Genomic DNA, 22,858 nt, shown 5'->3' with positions numbered 1-22,858 from the left:
CTGGGTGGCATTCAACCACAGGCACCGCTCCAGTCACCTCAATACCCTGGGTGGCATTCCACCAGGGGCACCGCTCCAGTCAATCAATACCCTGGGTGGCATTCACCCAGGGGCACCGCTCCAGTCAATCAATACCCTGGGTGGCATTCAACCACGGGCACCGCTCCAGTCAATCAATACCCTGGGTGGCATTCAACCAGGGGCACCGCTCCAGTCAATCAATTCCCTGGGTGGCATTCAACCACAGGCACCGCTCCAGTCAACTCAATACCCTGGGTGGCATTCCACCAGGGGCACCGCTCCAGTCAATCAATACCCTGGGTGGCATTCACCCAGGGGCACCACTCCAGTCAATAAATACCCTGGGTGGCATTCAACCACGGGCACCGCTCCAGTCAATCAATACCCTGGGTGGCATTCAACCAGTGGCACCGCTCCAGTCAATCAATACCCTGGGTGGCATTGAACCACGGGCACTGCTCCAGTCAATTAATACCCTGGGTGGCATTCAACCAGGGGCACCGCTCCAGTCGATTAATACCCTGGGTGGCATTCAGCCAGGGGCACCGCTCCGGTCAATCAATACCCTGGGTGGGATTCAACCATGGGAACTGCTCCGGTCAATCAATACCCTGGGTGGCATTCCACCAGGGACACACTCCAGTCAATCAATACCCTGGGTGGCATTCAACCAGGGGCACTGCTCCAGTCAATCAATACCCTGGGTGGCATTCAACCAGAGGCACCACTCCAGTCAATCAATAACCTGGGTGGCATTCATCCAGGGGCACCGCTCCAGTCAATCAATACCCTGGGTGGCATTCAACCACGGGACCGCTCCAGTCAATCAATACCCTGGGTGGCATTCAACCAGGGGCACCGCTCCAGTCAATCAATACCCTGGGTGGCATTCAACCACGGGCACCGCTCCAGTCAATCAATACCCTGGGTGGCATTCAACCAGGGGCACCGCTCCAGTCAATCAATTCCCTGGGTGGCATTCAACCACGGGCACCGCTCCAGTCAACTCAATACCCTGGGTGGCATTCCACCAGGGGCACCGCTCCAGTCAATCAATACCCTGGGTGGCATTCACCCAGGGGCACCACTCCAGTCAATAAATACCCTGGGTGGCATTCAACCAGGGGCACCGCTCCAGTCAATCAATACCCTGGGTGGCATTCAACCACGGGCACCGCTCCAGTCAATCAATACCCTGGGTGGCATTCAACCAGGGGCACCGCTCCAGTCAATCAATTCCCTGGGTGGCATTCAACCACAGGCACCGCTCCAGTCAACTCAATACCCTGGGTGGCATTCCACCAGGGGCACCGCTCCAGTCAATCAATACGCTGGGTGGCATTCACCCAGGGGCACCACTCCAGTCAATAAATACCCTGGGTGGCATTCAACCACGGGCACCGCTCCAGTCAATGCAATACCCTGGGTGGCATTCACCCAGGGATACTGCTCCAGTCAACTCAATAAGAGAGCTTAATCTCTGCTGATTGATTATTCATTTAGGTTCTCTTGGCATTTGCTTCCTGAGTGTTTATATATGTATTGCAATGTTTATTATACTTTTTATTTATTTTATTTTTTTTAATTTTATTTTGATTTTTGAATTAAATTCCCCCCGTGGTGGTGGGAGAGGGATTAAAAATGAAACCATAATCATACAAACAGATGTCCCAAAAAAATTATACGACAAGAATACATTTGGTTAAGAACTGAAAGCAAGATCATACAGAGATGTATACATAAAAAACGATGCATAAACTGAGGTACGTTATTAATTTGCCAACCATTCTTGAAAAGGAGCCCAGTTCTTAGATGCAATTAAACGTCGTGTCTTTCCTCTAAACTTTTGTACAGCAGTTTCTAATTTGAACCAGGCCAGCATCCTAGCTTGCCAATGACAGAAAGTAGGTGGCTCAGGATTTATCCAGAGGGAGGTAATACAGAGTCTAACCATTGCCATTGCGATAAACAAGAAAGCGTGCAAATGTCTTGATCTCTCAGGGGCCGTAGAATGTTGATAACCAATAATTACCATTTCTGCAGAGATTTTAATTGGAGACTGAGTAATCTGTATAAGGAAAGTTTCAATTTGGTTAATAAATAACGACAGCTCAGGACAGTCAAAGAACATATGAAGAGAATCTGCAGATGGAAATTTACATCTTGCACAGAATGAACTTTTACCCCCAGTAACAGTCCCCCATCTGACTAATTTTGCAGGCGTGTAATAGAGATTGAACATAGCCATGTAACTTTGAGTGCGAAGAGTACCAGAAACCAGAGCAGTCCTAGCTAACATCAATGGGAATTTTAAGTCGATACAAGGTACTCCAAATTTAATCGCCCATTTGTTATTATGATCGAATAAGTCATCTGGGAGTTGAAACAGAAAAGATTGATATAAAGTCCCAATTTTTACTTTCCTTTGGATTAATTGCACAATTAAAATTTTATCAAACAGGATTGAGTTCGACAGGAATTTTTTATCAAGAAAACTTCTAATTTGTAGATATTTGAAGAAATGATTAGACTGTAATTTAAACTTGTGTTTCAAGAACGAAAAAGAGGCCATCAAGCCGGAATCAGCGAGGTCTCCGATTACCCTCAGACCCTGAGAGGCCCAAATGGAGGCTACACCCTCTTGAAATATTCCTGGAAGTAATCCAGTGGCGTTTAGTGGCGTGTAATAGTTAAGCTTAGGGATGGAAAAATGATGCCGCACTTTTTGCCAGATCGTAAATAAAGCCCACACCACCTTGAATCTGTTTTTTTTTTAAATAGCTTGGCTCGAGAATACGTGTTAGTATTCCTTTTGTGGTGTCTCCTAATGGAATTGAGTATACTGATGGTGCCAGATGTAGCGGTGTCTCAGCAGTCTCCCCTAATAATGGAAAAGCGAATTGCTAGATCATGGCTGCCCAGTAGTAGTAAACTAAATTCGGGACTGACCACCCCCCACGGTCCTGTGGGAGGCAAATCCATTTGGTGGCCCTTCTTGGCTTACGATACGCCCATAAAAACCTTTGACAAATCCTTTGAGCTCTTATTAAAGTGGAGTTAGAAATTAATAGTGGGATAGATCTGAATAAGTATAAGAATTTAGAGAGGACGAACATTTTAAGGACATTGCAACGCCCAAATAAGGAAAGGTGGAGATGATTCAGCCTTTCTAACTTATTATGAAGCAAATCAATAACAGGGGAATAGTTCAGATCAGAGATCTGTTCGACTTCAGCCGAAATCTGAACACCCAGATATGTTGCCTGTAGGGTAATAGGAACCTGAGATATTGGCATAGCCGATGTTTGTAAAATTTGTGTTTTTGCAATATTTAGCTTGTAGCCCGAAATTGAGCCAAATTGAGCTGCTAGAGTCTCCAAAGCCGGAAAAGAGCCAGCGACATTATCTGTTAATACCACTATGTCATCAGCATATGCCAATGCCTTATATTCAATACCGTGAGCTATAATTGGAGAAATATTTTGAGATTTTTCTATCAGAGACAAAAAGGGATCTATGAATAGGGCAAAAAGAAGGGGAGAGCAGGGGCATCTGTGATTATACTTTTTATTTATGTATTTATTTGTCATGGATAGTATTTCAAATAGTCTCTTGACCCAGGGCATCTTATGGAGAAGCTGGAACAGGTGCACAGTCACTTAAGGGATGACACTTTGGACTACTAAGAACAGGCACATTGGGTCTCCTCTGAGGTGTAAAACATAGAAATACTAGTGGTCCTGTCATAAGAAGTGTGTGACCACCCACCTGTCACCACCAGCTCCAGCTGTGCATCATCGTAGAACCAATTAGACTGGAAGAAGCAGGTGTAGGAGCCCGCGTCTGAGAGTTTCACACTGCGTATCTTCAGCTCAACGCGCCCACTGGTCAGATCATGTTTACGGAGCTCTGTTCTCTGCTGAAATTGTCGCATCTGAACACCCTCCTGGTCATTCCCATCACGGTAGAGGTGCACCACGGACTGGTATTGTGACCGGAACCATCTCACCTCCATCGTCTGAGCATTTATATGAGGCACAAGGTGACAAGGCAGGACAGCGTCCTCGCCATAATTAACAAAGATGGCTTCCTTGGGTCCCACAACACTGAATGTACCTGCTAAAATGATAAAGCAAAAGACATTTTTGCAGAGATGCAATATCATAACACTTGACAGCAGAGAACACTTGACAACAAAGAAAGATGCTAGAATGGATCAAAAATGGATTCCTTCATCTAGCTTCATATCCCCAGTCCTTGCCCACTGCATCTGTTGTCCGGTAGATTTCGCAGAAGGACCTCACTGGGTGCAGCAGCAGATGATAGACGTTCTACTATGTCCATGACACCACACACATCATAGAAATAAAAAAGATCCTTGCTCAGACAGGATTCTCAGACTGTGCAACATACACCTTCTGTAGTCTGTTTTCTGAGAGTACCTGACTGCATATCAACCAGCCTTGTATCTGCAGCGGGAAGCATTCTCAAGCTGGATAAAACCAGGCTTTGCACCTGGGTGAAGTAATGTCCTCAAGCATAAAAATATAAAAATGAGACCAGCAGACCTAGCCAAATCAGCAATACAGTTGAGATATAAAAAACATAATTGTCCTAAGCATGTTAGCAGACAGAAAAAAATGCAAACAATGTGTCATGCACTCGGTACCAAGAAGTGAAAAGTGTATGCCATAAAAGTATTAAAGTAATCCAAAAATAAAAATAGTGAACAATCATTGAATGGGCACTAAAGGTCAGAGGTCAGTTCCTATCAGTTTAAAGGGCAAAACCATGCTGTTCCATGCAGAGAATCATGTGGCCAGGCACATTAGGTCGGGTGGTGGAAATGTGATTGCCATGGCCAACGTGCAATGCAGGTCATCGGATGTTGAGATGGATCAGGCAGAGGTCAGAATCAAAGCATAGACATGCCGATTATAGAGTAGTCCTTGGTGTAAACAAAGATCAGCCGATAGATTGAACCTCAGGTTTTAAGTTGTCGAACCATCAAGAGTGGTTCGAAAGCATCGGAGCTCTGGACAGGAACAGTCAACGCCACAGACTGATCCATGAATCGCTGCTGGTGAAGGTGAGGTGGAACCCACATTCAGCCACCTTGAGGACTCGGATGTATAAACTATGCTGTGTAGAAATGTCCCACAAGATGAAAGTGCCACGTGTAACTATATGATGCTTATTCTACAGATATGTCTGTAACATTGATTCTGTCTGCAAGAAGGGTATCAGCAATGTGGAAATTCAATAAGGTGTAGGTTCTTCAAAACCTAAATTCAGATCTGAGATGCTTCACGGCTGAGTTTCCCAGGCCAAACCCCTTTTTTCAGTCATTCTGAGCAGCAGCTCCCTCTGGTTTCAGGCTCTTCATAGCTCCTCAACATCCAGGCTTCATGGATCATTTACTCCATCAATTATGGTCTTGTAAGAAGAGGAGTAACACTGTCCTGTGGAACCTAGCCCTAGTATGATGCCCTTTCATCCACCCCTGAAGACAAGGGCTGTTGACAAAGGAATTTCTCAGAGGCAGACAGATGTTCCTCTTGCAGGAAGCCTGGCTGCTCAGAGTCAGACACTGCTGCCATTGATTGTCTTGCAGACAGATATTCCTCTTGCAGAAAGCCTGGCTGCTTAGAGTCAGACACCGCAGCCATTGTTCATCTTACAGATGTTCCTCTTGCAGGAAGCCTGGCTGCTCAGAGTCAGACACCGCTGCCATTCGTCGCCTTGCAGACAGATGTTCCTCTTGCAGCAAGCCTGGCTGCTCAGAGTTTGACGCCGCTGCCATTTTTTGTCTTGCAGACAGATGTTTATCTTGCAGGGAGCCTGGCTGATCAGAGTCACACACTGCTGCCATTGTTTGATTTGCAGACAGATGTTCCTCTTGCAGAAAGCCTGGCTGCTCAGAGGCAGAACCGCTGCCATTGGTCATCTTGCAGACAGATGTTCCACTTGCAGGGAGCCTGGCTGCTCAGTCAGACACCGCTGCCATTGTTTGATATGCAGACAGATGTTCCTCTTGCAGGACACCTGGCTGCTCAGAGTCCGACGCCGCTGCCAATATTCGTCCTGCAGACAGATATTGTTCTTGCAGGAAGTCTGGCTGCTCAGAGGCAGACACCGCTGCCATTGTTTGTCTTGCAGATGTTCTTCTTGCAGGAAGCCTGACTGCTCAGAGTTCCACGCTGCTGCCATTGTTCGTCTTGCAGACAGATGTTGTTCTTGTTGGAAGCCTGGCTGCTCAGAGGCAGACACTGCTGCCATTGTTTTCTTGCAGATGTTCTTCTTGAAGGAAGCCTGGCTGCTCAGAGGCAGACACCGCTGCCATTTTTTGTCTTGCAGATGTTCTTCATGCAGTAAGCCTGGCTGCTCAGAGGCAGATGCCGCTTCCATTGTTTGTCTTGCAGATGTTCCTTTTGCAGGAAGCCTGGCTGCTCAGAGTCCGACGCCACTGCCATTGTTTGTCTAGCAGATGTTCCTCTTGCAGGAAGCCTGGCTGCTCAGAGTCAAGGACTGCTGCCATTGTTCCTCTTGCAGAAAGATGTTCCTTTTGCAGGAAGCCTAGCTGCTTAGAGTCAGACACCGCAGCCATTGTTCATCTTACAGATGTTCCTCTTGCAGGAAGCCTGGCTGCTCAGAGTCAGACGCCACTGCCATTCGTCACCTTGCAGACAGATGCTCCTCTTGCTGCAAGCCTGGCTGCTCAGAGTTCAACGCCGCTGCAATTTTTTGTCTTGCAGACAGATGTTTATCTTGCAGGGAGCCTGGCTATTCAGAGTCACACACTGCTGCCATTGTTTGATTTGCAGACAGATGTTCCTCTTGCAGGAAGCCTGGCTGCTCAGAGGCAGAACCGCTGCCATTGGTCATCTTGCAGACAGATGTTCCTCTTGCAGGGAGACTGGCTGCTCAGTCAGAAACCACTGCCATTGTTTGATATGCATGCAGATGTTCCTCTTGCAGGACACCTGGCTGCTCAGAGTCAGACGCCGCTGCCATTGTTTGATTTGCAGACAGAGGTTCCTCTTGCAAAACCCTGGCTGCTCAGAGTCAGACGCCGCTGCCATTATTCGTCCTGCAGACAGATATTGTTCTTGCAGGAAGTCTGGCTGCTCAGAGGCAGACACCGCTGCCATTGTTTGTCTTGCAGATGTTCTTCTTGCAGGAAGCCTGACTGTTTAGAGTTCCACGCTGCTGCCATTGTTCGTCTTGCAGACAGATGTTGTTCTTGTTGGAAGCCTGGCTGCTCAGAGGCAGACACAGCTGCCATTTTTTGTCTGGAAGATGTTCTTCTTGTAGGAAGCCTGGCTGCTGAGGGGCAGACACCGCTGTCATTGTTTTCTTGCAGATGTTCTTCTTGAAGGAAGCCTGGCTGCTCAGAGGCAGACACCACTGCCACTTTTTTTCTTGCAGATGTTCTTCATGCAGGAAGCCTGGCTGCTCAGAGGCAGATGCCGCTGCCATTGTTTGTCTTGCAGATGTTCCTTTTGCAGGAAGCCTGGCTGCTCAGAGTCCGACGCCACTGCCATTGTTTGTCTAGCAGATGTTCCTCTTGCAGGAAGCCTGGCTGCTCAGAGTCAAGGACCGCTGCCATTGTTCCTCTTGCAGTCAGATGTCGTTCTTGTTGGAAGCCTGGCTGCTCAGAGTCCGACGCCGCTGCCATTATTCGTCCTGCAGACAGATGTTGTTCTTGCAGGAAGTCTGGCTGCTCAGAGGCAGACACCTCTGCCATTGTTTGTCTTGCAGATGTTCTTTTTGCTGGAAGCCTGGCTGCTCAGAGTTCCACGCTGCTGCCATTGTTCGTCTTGTAGACAGATGTTCCTCTTGCAGGGAGCCTGGCTGCTCAGTCAGACACCACTGCCATTGTTTGATTTGCAGACAGAAGTTCCTCTTGCAAAAACCCTGGCTGCTCAGAGTCAGAGGCCGCTGCCATTATTCGTCCTGCAGACAGATATTGTTCTTGCAGGAAGTCTGGCTGCTCAGAGGCAGACACCGCTGCCATTGTTTGTCTTGCAGATGTTCTTCTTGCAGGAAGCCTGACTGCTCAGAGTTCCACACTGCTGCCATTGTTCGTCTTGCAGACAGATGTTGTTCTTGTTGGAAGCCTGGCTGCTCAGAGGCAGACACTGCTGCCATTTTTTGTCTTGCAGATGTTCGTCTTGTAGGAAGCCTTGCTGCTGAGGGGCAGACACCGCTGTCATTGTTTTCTTGTAGATGTTCTTCTTGAAGGAAGCATGGCTGCTCAGAGGCAGACTCCACTGCCACTTTTTTTCTTGCAGATGTTCTTCATGCAGGAAGCCTGGCTGCTCAGAGGCAGATGCCACTGCCATTGTTTGTCTTGCAGATGTTCCTTTTGCAGGAAGCCTGGCCGCTCAGAGTCCGACGCCACTGCCATTGTTTGTCTAGCAGATGTTCCTCTTGCAGGAAGCCTGGCTGCTCAGAGGCAGAACCACTGCCATTGGTCATCTTGCAGACAGATGTTCCTCTTGCAGGGAGCCTGGCTGCTCAGTCAGACACCACTGCCATTGTTTGATTTGCAGACAGAAGTTCCTCTTGCAGGACACCTGGCTGCTCAGAGTCAGACGCCGCTGCCATTGTTTGATTTGCAGACAGAGGTTCCTCTTGCAAAAACCCTGGCTGCTCAGAGTCCGACGCCGCTGCCATTATTCGTCCTGCAGACAGATGCTGTTCTTGCAGGAAGTCTGGCTGCTCAGAGGCAGACACCGCTGCCATTGTTTGTCTTGCAGATGTTCTTCTTGCTGGAAACCTGACTGTTCAGAGTTCCACGCTGCTGCCATTGTTCGTCTTGCAGACAGATGTTGTTCTTGTTGGAAGCCTGGCTGCTCAGAGGCAGACACTGCAGCCATTTTTTGTCTTGCAGATGTTTTTCTTGTAGGAAGCCTGGCTGCTGAGAGGCAGACAACACTGCCATTGTTTGTCTTGCAGATGTTCCTCTTGCAGGAAGCCTGGCTGCTCAGAGGCAGACACCGCTGCCATTGTTCCTCTTGCAGACAAATGTTGTTCTTGTTGGAAGCCTGGCTGCTCAGAGGCAGACACCACTGCCATTGTTTTCTTGCAGATGTTCTTCTTGAAGGAAGCCTGGCTGCTCAGAGGCAGACACCGCTGAAATTGTTTGTCTTGCAGATGTTCTTCGTGCAGGAAGCCTGGCTGCCAATGTCCGACGCCACTGACGTTGTTTGTCTTGCAGATGTTCCTTTTTCAGGAAGCCTGCCTGCTTAGAGTCCGACGCCGCTGCCAGTGTTTGTCTTGCAGATGTTCCTTTTGCAGGAAGCCTGGCTGCTCAGAGGCAGACACCGCTGCCATTGTTCCTCTTGCAGACAGATGTTGTTCTTGTTGGAAGCGTGGCTGCTCAGAGGCAGACACCGCTGCCATTGTTTTCTTGCAGATGTTCTTCGTGCAGAAAGCCTGGCTGCTCAGAGTCCGACGCCGCTGCCATTGTTTGTCTTGCAGATGTTTCTTTTGCAGGAAGCCTGGCTGCTCAGAGTCCGACGCCGCTGCCATTGTTTGTCTTGCAGATGTTCCTTTTGCAGGAAGCCTGGCTGCTCAGAGTCTGACGCTGCTGCCATTGTTTGTCTTGCAGATGTTCTTCTTGCAGGAAGCCTTGTCGCTCAGAGTCAAGGACCGCTGCCATTGTTCCTCTTGCAGACAGATGTTCTTCTTGTTGGAAGTCTGGCTGCTCAGAGACAGACACGCTGCCATTGTTTGTCTTGCAGATGTTCCTTTTGCAGGAAGCCTGGCTGCTCAGAGGCAGACGCCTCTGCAATTGTTTGTCTTACAGATGTTCTTCGTGCAGGAAGCCTGGCTTCTCAGAGGCAGACGCCGCTGCCATTGTTTCTCTTGCAGATGTTACTTTTGCAGAAAGCCTGGTCGCTCAGAGTCAGACGTCTATGCAATTTTTTGTTTTGCAGATGTTCTTCTTTCAGGAAGCCTAGCTGCTCAGAGTCAAAGACCGCTGCCAGTGTTCCTCTTGCAGACAGATGTTCTTCGTGCAGGAAGCCTGGCTGCTCAGAGGCAGACGCCGCTGCCATTGTTTGTCTTGCAGATGTTCCTTTTGCAGGAAGCCTGGCTGCTCAGAGTCCGACGCCGCTGCCATTGTTTGTCTTGCAGATGTTCTTCTTGCAAGAAGCCTGGTCGCTCAGAGTCAAGGACCGCTGCCATTGTTCCTCTTGCAGACAGATGTTCTTCTTGTTGGAAGCCTGGCTGCTCAGAGACAGACACGGTGCCATTGTTTGTCTTGCAGATGTTCCTTTTGCAGGAAGCCTGGCTGCTGAGAGGCAGACGCCTCTGCAATTGTTTGTCTTGCAGATGTTCTTCGTGCAGGAAGCCTGGCTGACAGAGGCAGACACCGCTGCCATTGTTTATCTTGCAGATGTTTTTCATGCAGGAAGCCTGGCTGCTCAGAGGCAGACGCCGCTGCCATTGTTTGTCTTGCAGATGTTCCTTTTGCAGGAAGCCTGGTCGCTCAGAGTCAGACGCCTCTGCAATTGTTTGTTTTGCAGATGTTCTTCTTTCAGGAAGCCTAGCTTCTCAGAGTCAAAGACCGCTGCCATTGTTCCTCTTGCAGACAGATGTTGTTCTTGTTGGAAGCCTGGCTGCTCAGTGTCCGACGCCACTGCCATTATTCGTCCTGCAGACAGATGTTGTTCTTGCAGGAAGTCTGGCTGCTCAGAGGCAGACACCGCTGCCATTGTTTGTCTTGCAGATGTTCCTTTTGCAGGAAGCCTGGCTGCTTAGAGTCAGACACCGCTGCCATTGGTCATCTTGCAGACAGATGTTCCTCTTGCAGTAAGCCTGTCTGCTCAGAGTTCGATGCCGCTGCCATTTTTTGTCTTGCAGACAGATGTTTATCTTGCAGGGAGCCTGGCTGATCAGAGTCACACACTGCTGCCATTGTTTGACTTGCAGACAGATGTTCCTCTTGCAGGAAGCCTGGCTGCTCAGAGGCAGAACCACTGCCATTGGTCATCTTGCAGACAGATGTTCCTCTTGCAGGGAGCCTGGCTGCTCAGTCAGACACCACTGCCATTGTTTGATTTGCAGACAGAAGTTCCTCTTGCAGGACACCTGGCTGCTCAGAGTCAGACGCCGCTGCCATTGTTTGATTTGCAGACAGAGGTTCCTCTTGCAAAAACCCTGGCTGCTCAGAGTCCGACGCCGCTGCCATTATTCGTCCTGCAGACAGATGCTGTTCTTGCAGGAAGTCTGGCTGCTCAGAGGCAGACACCGCTGCCATTGTTTGTCTTGCAGATGTTCTTCTTGCAGGAAGCCTGACTGCTCAGAGTTCCACGCTGCTGCCATTGTTCGTCTTGCAGACAGATGTTGTTCTTGTTGGAAGCCTGGCTGCTCAGAGGCAGAAACTGCAGCCATTTTTTGTCTTGCAGATGTTTTTCTTGTAGGAAGCCTGGCTGCTGAGAGGCAGACAACACTGCCATTGTTTGTCTTGCAGATGTTCCTCTTGCAGGAAGCCTGGCTGCTCAGAGGCAGACACCGCTGCCATTGTTCCTCTTGCAGACAAATGTTGTTCTTGTTGGAAGCCTGGCTGCTCAGAGGCAGACACCACTGCCATTGTTTTCTTGCAGATGTTCTTCTTGAAGGAAGCCTGGCTGCTCAGAGGCAGACACCGCTGAAATTGTTTGTCTTGCAGATGTTCTTCGTGCAGGAAGCCTGGCTGCCAATGTCCGACGCCACTGACGTTGTTTATCTTGCAGATGTTCCTTTTGCAGGAAGCCTGCCTGCTTAGAGTCCGACGCCGCTGCCAGTGTTTGTCTTGCAGATGTTCCTTTTGCAGGAAGCCTGGCTGCTCAGAGGCAGACACCGCTGCCATTGTTCCTCTTGCAGACAGATGTTGTTCTTGTTGGAAGCGTGGCTGCTCAGAGGCAGACACCGCTGCCATTGTTTTCTTGCAGATGTTCTTCGTGCAGAAAGCCTGGCTGCTCAGAGTCCGACGCCGCTGCCATTGTTTGTCTTGCAGATGTTTCTTTTGCAGGAAGCCTGGCTGCTCAGAGTCCGACGCCGCTGCCATTGTTTGTCTTGCAGATGTTCCTTTTGCAGGAAGCCTGGCTGCTCAGAGTCTGACGCCGCTGCCATTGTTTGTCTTGCAGACGTTCTTCTTGCAGGAAGCCTGGTCGCTCAGAGTCAAGGACCGCTGCCATTGTTCCTCTTGCAGACAGATGTTCTTCTTGTTGGAAGTCTGGCTGCTCAGAGACAGACACGCTGCCATTGTTTGTCTTGCAGATGTTCCTTTTGCAAGAATCCTGGCTGCTCAGAGGCAGACGCCTCTGCAATTGTTTGTCTTACAGATGTTCTTCGTGCAGGAAGCCTGGCTTCTCAGAGGCAGACGCCGCTGCCATTGTTTCTCTTGCAGATGTTCCTTTTGCAGAAAGCCTGGTCGCTCAGAGTCAGACGCCTCTGCAATTTTTTGTTTTGCAGATGTTCTTCTTTCAGGAAGACTAGCTGCTCAGAGTCAAAGACCGCTGCCAGTGTTCCTCTTGCAGACAGATGTTCTTCGTGCAGGAAGCCTGGCTGCTCAGAGGCAGATGCCGCTGCCATTGTTTGTCTTGCAGATGTTCCTTTTGCAGGAAGCCTGGCTGCTCAGAGTCCGACGCCGCTGCCATTGTTTGTCTTGCAGATGTTCTTCTTGCAAGAAGCCTGGTCGCTCAGAGTCAAGGACCGCTGCCATTGTTCCTCTTGCAGACAGATGTTCTTCTTGTTGGAAGCCTGGCTGCTCAGAGACAGACACGCTGCCATTGTTTGTCTTGCAGATGTTCCTTTTGCAGGAAGCCTGGCTGCTCAGAGGCAGACGCCTCTGCAATTGTTTGTCTTGCAGATGTTCTTCGTGCAGGAAGCCTTGCTGACAGAGGCAGACACCGCTGCCATTGTTTATCTTGCAGATGTTTTTCATGCAGGAAGCCTGGCTGCTCAGAGGCAGACGCCGCTGCCATTGTTTGTCTTGCAGAAGTTCCTTTTGCAGGAAGCCTGGTCGCTCAGAGTCAGACGCCTCTGCAATTGTTTGTTTTGCAGATGTTCTTCTTTCAGGAAGCCTAGCTTCTCAGAGTCAAAGACCGCTGCCATTGTTCCTCTTGCAGACAGATGTTGTTCTTGTTGGAAGCCTGGCTGCTCAGTGTCCGACGCCACTGCCATTATTCGTCCTGCAGACAGATGTTCTTCTTGTTGGAAGCCTGGCTGCTCAGAGACAGACACGCTGCCATTGTTTGTCTTGCAGATGTTCCTTTTGCAGGAAGCCTGGCTGCTCAGAGGCAGACGCCTCTGCAATTGTTTGTCTTGCAGATGTTCTTCGTGCAGGAAGCCTGGCTGACAGAGGCAGACACCGCTGCCATTGTTTATCTTGCAGATGTTTTTCATGCAGGAAGCCTGGCTGCTCAGAGGCAGACGCCGCTGCCATTGTTTGTCTTGCAGAAGTTCCTTTTGCAGGAAGCCTGGTCGCTCAGAGTCAGACGCCTCTGCAATTGTTTGTTTTGCAGATGTTCTTCTTTCAGGAAGCCTAGCTTCTCAGAGTCAAAGACCGCTGCCATTGTTCCTCTTGCAGACAGATGTTGTTCTTGTTGGAAGCCTGGCTGCTCAGTGTCCGACGCCACTGCCATTGTTCGTCCTGCAGACAGATGTTGTTCTTGCAGGAAGTCTGGCTGCTCAGAGGCAGACACCGCTGCCATTGTTTGTCTTGCAGATGTTCCTTTTGCAGGAAGCCTGGCTGCTTAGAGTCAGACACCGCAGCCATTGTTCATTTTATACATGTTCCTCTTGCAGGAAGCCTGGCTGCTCAGAGGCAGAACCGCTGCCATTGGTCATCTTGCAGACAGATGTTCATCTTGGAGGGAGCCTGGCTGCTCAGTCAGACACCGCTGCCATTGTTTGATTTGCAGACAGAAGTTCCTCTTGCAGGACACCTGACTGCTCAGAGTCAGACGCCGCTGCCATTGTTTGATTTGCAGATAGAGGTTCCTCTTGCAAAAACCCTGGCTGCTCATAGTCCGACGGCGCTGCCAATATTCATCCTGCAGACAGATGCTGTTCTTGCAGGAAGTCTGGCTGCTCAGAGGCAGACACCGCTGCCATTGTTTGTCTTGCAGATGTTCTTCTTGCAGGAAGCCTGACTGCTCAGAGTTCCACGCTGCTGCCATTGTTCGTCTTGCAGACAGATGTTGTTCTTGTTGGAAGCCTGGCTACTCAGAGGCAGATACTGCTGCCATTTTTTGTCTTGCAGATGTTCTTCTTGTAGGATGTCTGGCTGCTGAGAGGCAGACAACACTTCCATTGTTTGTCTTGCAGATGTTCCTCTTGCAGGAAGCCTGGCTGCTCAGAGGCAGGCACCGCTGCCATTGTTCCTCTTGCAGACAGATGTTGTTCTTGTTGGAAGCCTGGCTGCTCAGAGGCAGACACCGCTTCCATTGTTTTCTTGCAGATGTTCTTCTTGAAGGAAGCCTGGCTTCTCAGAGGCAGACAACGCTGAAATTGTTTGTCTTGCAGATGTTCTTCGTGCAGGAAGCCTGCCTGCTCAGAGTCCGACGCCGGTGCCATTGTTTGTTTTGCAGATGTTCCTTTTGCAGGAAGCCTGGCTGCTCAGAGTCCGACGCCGCTGACATTGTTTGTCTTGCAGATGTTCTTCTTGCAGGAAGCCTGGTCGCTCAGAGTCAAGGACCGCTGCCATTGTTCCTCTTGCAGACAGATGTTGTTCTTGTTGGAAGCCTGGCTGCTCAGAGACAGACACCGCTGCCATTGTTTGTCTTGCAGATGTTTCTTTTGCAGGAAGCCTGGCTGCTCAGAGGCAGACGTCGCTGTCATTGTTTGTCTTGCAGATGTTTCTCTTGCAGGAAGCCTGGCTGCTCAGAGGCAGACACCGCTGCCATTGTTCCTCTTGCAGACAGATATTGTTCTTGTTGGAAGCCTGGCTGCTCAGAGGCAGACACCGCTGCTATTGTTTTCTTGCAGATGTTCTTCGTGCAGGAAGCCTGGCTGCTCAGAGTCCGACGCCGCTGCCATTGTTTGTCTTGCAGATGTTCCTTTTGCAGGAAGCCTGGCTGCTCAGAGTCCGACGCCGCTGCCATTGTTTGTCTTGCAGATGTTCCTTTTGCAGGAAGCCTGGCTGCTCAGAGTCCGACGCCGCTGACATTGTTTGTCTTGCAGATGTTCTTCTTGCAGGAAGCCTGGTCGCTCAGAGTCAAGGACCGCTGCCATTGTTCCTCTTGCAGACACTTGTTCTTCTTGTTGGAAGCCTGGCTGCTCAGAGACAGACACGCTGCCATTGTTTATCTTGCAGATGTTCCTTTTGCAGGAAGCCTGGCTGCTCAGAGGCAGACGCCTCTGCAATTGTTTGTCTTGCAGATGTTCTTCGTGCAGGAAGCCTGGCTGCTCAGAGGCAGACGCCGCTGCCATTGTTTATCTTGCAGATGTTCTTCATGCAGGAAGCCTGGCTGCTCAGAGGCAGACACCGCTGCCATTGTTTGTTTTGCAGATGTTCCTTTTGCAGGAAGCCTGGCTGCTCAGAGTCAGACGCCTCTGCAATTGTTTGTCTTGCAGATGTTCCTCTTGCAGGAAGACGGTTCGCTCAGAGTCAGACGCCTCTGCAATTGTTTGTTTTGCAGATGTTCTTCTTACAGGATGCCTAGCTGCTCAGAGTCAAAGACCGCTGCAGAGAGATGTTGTTCTTGTTGGAAGCCTGGCTGCTCAGAGGCAGACGCCGCTGCCATTGTTCGTCTTTGTAGGAGAGTAGGATCTGCTTCACATGGGTACCCCCACTTTTTGCTGTTATTTCACTGTTTTTCGACGTTAGTCTGGCTGTGGCCCTGCTAATCAGGACCACAGCCTAGCTGCTTCCTCTCTAAGATGGTTTCCATCTACATTAGGTACATTTCTAATTGGATTCTGGAGTGTCTTATAAACCCCTAGTATATGGTATACTATGTACCTAAGGCATAGGTACCTCAGAGGCCTACCAGGGGTTGAAACATGTATTATACCACCCCTGGGAAACACCACAGGTCTGCTACTGCAGCCTGGGTAAGGGTGTGCTTGCACCCCTTACTGTGGTATAGGCTACCTATATCACTACCCTATACAGACACATATAAACCTATAAGCCACTCCTATGGCAGGCCTTGACAATCCTGAAGGCAGAGTGCTTGGTTTTATGTGAGAGGGTGCCCAAGCATGAGCTGAGCCCCTCTGCAGCATTCGGAAATACTTCCTTATGCCTTTACTGTGATACAGCCATACCATATACTCTTAAGTGCATTATAACCTCGCGGTAAATGCTAACTTTGGAATGGCTGCATCAAAACATGTCGTGTTTGGTGTCAAACGCTTTGGAATACTACCCCCAGCCAGTTCTGGCAGCGGGGTAGCATTCCACCCTTCTAGAGGGAGAGACATGTTCACACTGGTCAAACCCGGTAGGACTTTCCTGAGCCTGGCATCACAAAATGGATGCCTCTGCCACAGACACGGGTCTGGCCTCCTGCTGCTGACTTATACTCTGGCAGGGCAGGCCTGGACAATAGGTTTCCTGTCGAAGGGAGTTGTAACCACCTCCCCAGACAGGCAGATGTGTACTGGGGCTGGGCGGGAGCACTCTCTGGTGCTTTGAAGTCCTGCACTGGGGGCACATTTGGTGTCCCCAGACAAGCAGATGTGTATTGGGGCTGGGCGGGAGCACTCGCTGGTGCTTTGAAGTCCTGCAATGGGGGCACATTTGGTGTCCCTGTGCATAGTCCAGTTCAAACCGGTTGCAGGGGCTACCTGCCCCTGCTCTGGTGCGAAACTGGACAAAGGAAATGGGTGTAACCACCACTCTTTCCAAACCCACCCATAAGTGGGGCCTTAGAGTTAGTCCATCCCCTAAACTTACTATAAGTATAGGAATCCAGTACCTAGGACTTTAGATTACCCTGGATGAAACTCAGCAACATATATCCTGGACCTTCGATGTTCTACTTTGACTAGAAGACTGAAGAAATCTCCCTTGGGCTCAAGGAGTGACTCACCTGCTTGGCAGGCACCAAGGAAGCAACTGACCGGTCTGCATTGCTGAAGCTCCCGCCAGACACCGAAGTCTTTGCATCACCAGAGGTAGATTTCCACTCTTCCCTGAGGCTACCCTGAGTCCACAGCAAAGCTGAGGCCTGTGGCTATTGTGGGTGACGTGAAACCGTGACCCCTGGACATCGTGAACTTTTGCAGCAACACTATCCGCCTGGTCTTCCTCAAAGTTGTGCTTTGGGCTCCGAGTAGCCCCAGCCTTGACCACCTCCTGCACCGAAGATTGCTGGCCTCCACCCCAGGAGTGACCCATGGACCAGTTTCTAGTGTGACCGCTCGAGGCTCCTTCGCGATCGTTAGCCCGTTGGCTAGTAGGTCCCCACGAAGGCAACTCCTCTTCTACTTGGACTTTCCTGGTTGGACCAGACGTGCCCTGACTTACCCTCACTGGGTAACTCCCTCAGACATTGCTGGTCTGCACCACAGTCGTGTCTCTGATTTCAAGTGACTTGCCGTTGCCAAGGCTTCTTGGGTCCATTCTGGTCGCCAACACCGCAGCACTCAAAAGACTTCTTGGGACAGCTCGAATCCGGCTCATGGACTTTGTTGACGCCTCCTGGACCTTGTGGCTGAAGAGTCAAGACACCCATCAACTCACCTGAAGCACCCAACATCTGTGGGAATTGGTCCATCCTGCCCTCGGTCACTGGCTAGTGACCCAGACTCTCTCCCCTCTGCTTTCAGGTTCCTTCCATCCTAGATCCAGGCGTGGATCTCTTCGGACACTTCTCTTCACGGCAGCAGCAGTTCTTTGCAGGCTTCCATTGGAATCGACGACGCCACCCGACACCAAAAGACACCTATGCACCCGGCTTCCCTGGGGGAGGTAACTCGAGTACTCCGGGGCTCCTGTGGGTGCTAGCCCTAGAACTGTCTAAGTCCAAAAGGGTTTGGTCCTGACTCTATTCTAAGTGTTCCTAATCTTTAAATTTCCAACCGTGACATTGCCCATAGAAACTAACGGGAACTCGCTGTTATGTTTACACACTGTACCCGGCCCCCGTGGGTCCCCTGCGTCCCTACCTTGGGTGGTTCCTTGGGGTCCCAGCGATTCTACAGGCTCTAGGCCTTGTGTCTAGTTCAGCCGTGGTTCTTATACCACTTTATTGGTATATGGTTTGGTACGCCCCTAGGGCCCAAACGTGTATTTGTGCTACTAATGTTGATTGCTAACTTGTAAATTAAGTACTTCGAACTCCAGTCTCATAAATAGACTAGATGGGTGTGTTTTATACTAAATACATATATTTTGAATATATACCTGGTGTGGTTGTCATTTCATTTGATCATTCAAGAGATTATAGACTGGTAAAACAAGCTGCTTTACACTCCTTCAAGACTTAGCCTGAAGGCTACTCTCCATAGCTACTACTAGGATAGCTTTCAATAAAGGTTGTCTTTAACCAATTCACCATAATGGGTTGTTTGGACTGACACAAGGTGCCCACTAGAACTAGTGGACAGCATATATCAGGCCACCTTCTCACACAAGGTGCCCACTAGAACTAGTGGACAGCATATATCAGGCCAACTTCGCACAGTTTTTCAGTTGTTGTTCTTGTTGGAAGCCTGGCTGCTCAGAGGCAGACTCCGCTGCCATTGTTCGTCTTGCAGTTGTTGTTCTTGCAGGAAGCCTGGCTGCTCAGAGTACGACACCGCTGCCATTGTTCGTCTTGCAGACAGATGTTCTTCTTGCAGCAAGGCTGGCCACTCAGAGTCAGACACCGCTGCCATTGTTTGATTTGCAGACAGATGTTTTTCTTGTAGGAATTCTGGCTGCTCAGTGTCGGGCACCGCTGCCATTGTTTGTCATGCAGATGTTCTTCTTGCAGGAAGCCTGGCTGCTCAGAGTCAGACGCCCCTGCCATTGTTCGTCTTGCAGACAGATGTTCCTCTTGCAGGAAGCCTGACTGCTCAGAGTCAGACACCGCTTCCAAATGTTCGTCTTGTATACAGATGTTCTTCTTGCAGGAAGCCTGGCTGCTTAGAGTCAGACACTGCTGCCATTGTTTGTCTTGCAGACAGATGTTGTTCTTGCAGGAAGCCGGGTTGTCTTCTCCTGTGGGTCACTCATGGCTTTTAAAAGGGAAGATCTAGTTCATCACTTGTTTGCTCAACAAACCAGCGACCTTGCAATACTAACCACTTCCACTTTCACAGCAGTATGACATGCTCCTGTCTTTTGAGATTCACAGTATAATCTAGATCCTTTTGTACCAAAGACGCAGCACTGCAACATGCAGAAGAAGGTGCCCGTTGTAGATAGGATCTGCTCTTTCATTGTCAAGGCTTGATCTAATTCAATGCCTAGATTGTTTACAACCCGACAGGGAGTGTGGGCACTACCTAATTCAGGAGTCCACCAATCGGGGAGTCCACATCTTTTGGCCTTTCCCAAAGAGCATCTAATACAGCAGCATAATAGGGATGTTAGCAGAGAACCTCTACTAGAGTCTATCACAGCAAGTAAGTGCGTCTCTGTGCTGTGTCCAGACCTAATACTAAATTGAGAGGGGTCCAAGATTTATTTTCCTCAAGCTAGCCTGTCAGTTTATTAATAAGACCTTCCAAAGTCTTATCTAGAAATAGAAGTAGAGAAATAGGCCGATAGAGAGGATTGAAGAATCCAAATTGGCCTTTGTTTGAATAGCATAATCTGTGGCACCTTGAGAGGCGCCCTCGCCTACACACCTCCAGGACCTTGCCCAAGCTTCTTCAACACTATACCCGATTTCATCGCCCCGCTTGTCATCAACTCCAAATACTACATCTTCCTCAGAGATCACAACTTTGCCCTTGATGACCCTGGCAACACCGACAAGCTCCTCTAAAGCATGAAAACCCTGTGCATCACACAAGTCACGCAAGCTGGATCAAAGTATCAGAGACCCAATGGACTGACATCCTCAACTCCTCCCACACGGGTACCTTAACCAACATAGAACACTTTGTCCAGAACTTCTCCACATGGATCACTGACTGCGCCAACAGCATCCCCCCCATCAAGCCCACAGAACCTAAACAAACCACTGCCAACCACAGTAAAGAACTATTCAACATCAGTGAGTTTTCCAACCCTTCAGCCTCCGAAAATAATATCACCCCAACCCAGGAACTCTGTGACACCCTGGCGTACTTGTTCCACGACAAGATCTCCAACATCTATAAAAACCTCGTACCCTAACCCACCACTGCCAACATCCTCAGCCTCATTGCTCCCACAGATGCACACCCTGACTACCTGCGAACCACTGAGCACCAGCTCCCCACACAAAACACCACTGCCATCATGTACTCTACCTACTCAGGAACACCTACTGAAACCTGTCCCCATCACTTCAACCTTGGAAGCAAGTCCATCAGTAATGAACTCACCACAATCTTCAATGCATCCATCACAACAGCCACCTTCCCCGATGAACGGAAACATGCTAAAGTCAAACCCGTTCTCAAGAAACCGTCCGTCAGCCCTTGCAAACTTAAGTATGTCTGTCCCATCTCTCTGCTCCCCTTTAAAAACGCCATCAACCGCCAACTCATGGAACATCTGGAGAACCACAGACTTCTGGACATCTCCCAGCCTGTATTCCACACTAACAACAGCACTGACACCACCCTAATAACTGCCACTGATGACATCAGAGCCCTTCCTGGACCATAGAGAAACAGCGGCCCTGATCCTCCTCGACCTCTCAGCAGCATTCAACACCGTATCCCACCACACTCTTATTTAGAGACTCCACCACATCAAAATTCAAGGAGACGCCCTCAGATGGGTTGCCTCATTCCTCACTGGAAGAAAGAAGAGCATCCCCCTTTCTCCCTTCGCCTTCTAACACAACAGCATCATCTGTGGCGTCCCTCAAGGCTCATCCATCAGCCCCACCCTGTTCAACATCTACATGACCCCCCCTGGCCAACATAGTCAGAACCCAATAGAATAAACATCATATCCTACGCTGATGACACCAAGCTTATCCTCTCACTATCTGAAGAGCCCTGCACCACAAGGGCCACCTTCCACAGGTGTATGACAAGCATCGAAGATTGGATAAAAGTCAACTGCCTGAAACTGAACACAGACAAAACTGAAGTACTGATCTTCAGGAACAACACCTCCCAGTGGAACGACTCCTGGTGGACTTCTGAACTAGGACCCTCACCCACAACGACATACCGTGCCTGTAACCTCACCATCATCCTGGACAGCAAGCTCATCATGAAAAACGAGATCAACACAGTCTGCTCCATCTGCTTTCCCACTCTCCACATACTAAGCAAGATCTTCAAATTGCTCTTGGTCAACACCAAACAAACCATCCCCCAAGCCCTAGTCACCAGCCGGATGAAATACGACAAGACACTCTATGGAGGAATCACCTTGCACCCCCAGAAGAGACTACAGACCATAGAGAATTCTGTGGCCACACTCATCCTCAACCTCATTACGTGGATCCACATCACACCCCCCCCCACCATGGGGAGTTCCACTGACTCCCCATCCAGAAGAGATGTCACTGTAAGAGACTGACCCACACATTCAAAGTCCTGCACAACCGAGGACCAGCGTACATCAACCACTGCCTGAACTTTCACCAGTCCTCGAGACACTTGCACTCTGCCTACCTGCACCTCGTTCTCATCCCTCACATATGTTTACGCTACATGAGAGGTTGTTCCTTCTCCTACCCTGTAGCAGGTCATGGAATGATCTCCCTCTGCACCTCCGGACCTCACCCTCGCTATGGGAAATCGGGAAAGGACTCAAGACCTGGCTGCTCGACTGAGCCTTTTGTGTAAGATCCTCAGCACATGGATACCCTCACGGGTGTTTAGCTGCGCGGTACGAGTCATGTTGGTTGAATGACTGACACTTTGGTCTGAAAACCACATGTTGGTCAGTGGCCATTCGTTCCATGATAGAGGCAGCGTCCTCACTCAGAAGCCCCTCAGCAATCGCTGTACCTCATATCCTAGGGCCACACCTCACCAGGATTAGACATTGGGAATACATGAAAATCTACATAAAGGGATGCACAGTTCCTGTCCCTCTTGAGCTCCCTCAAAGTACTGCCTGTTTTATTTCCAAGCATGACGATAAGCCTCCTCTGTGTTAAGGAGAGGCGGGGACCTCTGGCTGGAGCTCCCGGATGCAACTGGTATATTCTGGTAAGTGTTCCTGAAAGGGATGCCTTCTGTACAGCAAGTTGAAGAATCTTCTCAGAGTGCGAGCCTTCAACCAGTGCATTTCAAGGACTTGCTATAGTAACTACTCAGAGCACTATTACAACAGGTATGTGACTGCAAACAGATGGGACAGAACATACCTGCAAAGGCACAGAGCAGTGTCAGACTCAACAGGATGGCCATCAAACACATCTGCAGAGACATGGCGCCCAGCACAACCTGTGGAGAAGAAGAGATCTGTTACTACTCAGAGCAGCCACTCGACACCACACTGCTCCACCCACGACCAAAGAGACAAGGGCGGGTACTGAGTAGCAACGCGCTGCTCTCACCATCGTCAGCAGAGAGAAGGAAGGTCACTGATCACAAATGCACTGCTGTCACAATCACCAGCAGAGAGAAGGGAGGTCACTGATCACAAATGCATTGCTGTCACAATCACCAGCAGAGTGGTGTGAGAAGGTGGCCTGGTATATGCTGTCCACTAGTTCTAGTGGGCGCCTTGTATCAGTACAAACAACCCCTTATGGTGATAGGTTAAAGATAACCTTTATTGAAAGCT

General features: G+C 49.6%; 1 protein-coding gene across 1 annotated transcript in view; it reads right to left on the bottom strand.

The window, feature by feature from the left end:
- The window catches only part of LOC146829916 (butyrophilin subfamily 2 member A1-like), a 67,439-nt gene extending 44,928 nt beyond the window's left edge, over positions 1-22,511 (bottom strand). Inside the window, exons 1-2 of the mRNA XM_085604187.1 lie at positions 22,437-22,511; positions 3,790-4,140 (exon numbers count right to left, since the gene is read on the bottom strand). Coding sequence (XP_085460313.1) covers positions 3,790-4,140; positions 22,437-22,500 — 415 coding nt within the window. The 5' untranslated portion in view covers positions 22,501-22,511. The remainder of the gene's footprint in view (positions 1-3,789; positions 4,141-22,436) is intronic.
- Between the last annotated feature and the right edge of the window lie 347 nt (positions 22,512-22,858).

Source organism: Triturus cristatus, chromosome 5_1 (genome assembly GCF_964204655.1).
Source record: "Triturus cristatus chromosome 5_1, aTriCri1.1, whole genome shotgun sequence".
Lineage (NCBI taxonomy): Eukaryota > Metazoa > Chordata > Amphibia > Caudata > Salamandridae > Triturus > Triturus cristatus.
The sequence above is the reverse complement of the archived record's forward strand: the minus strand, read 5'-3'. Positions and strand labels throughout refer to the sequence as shown.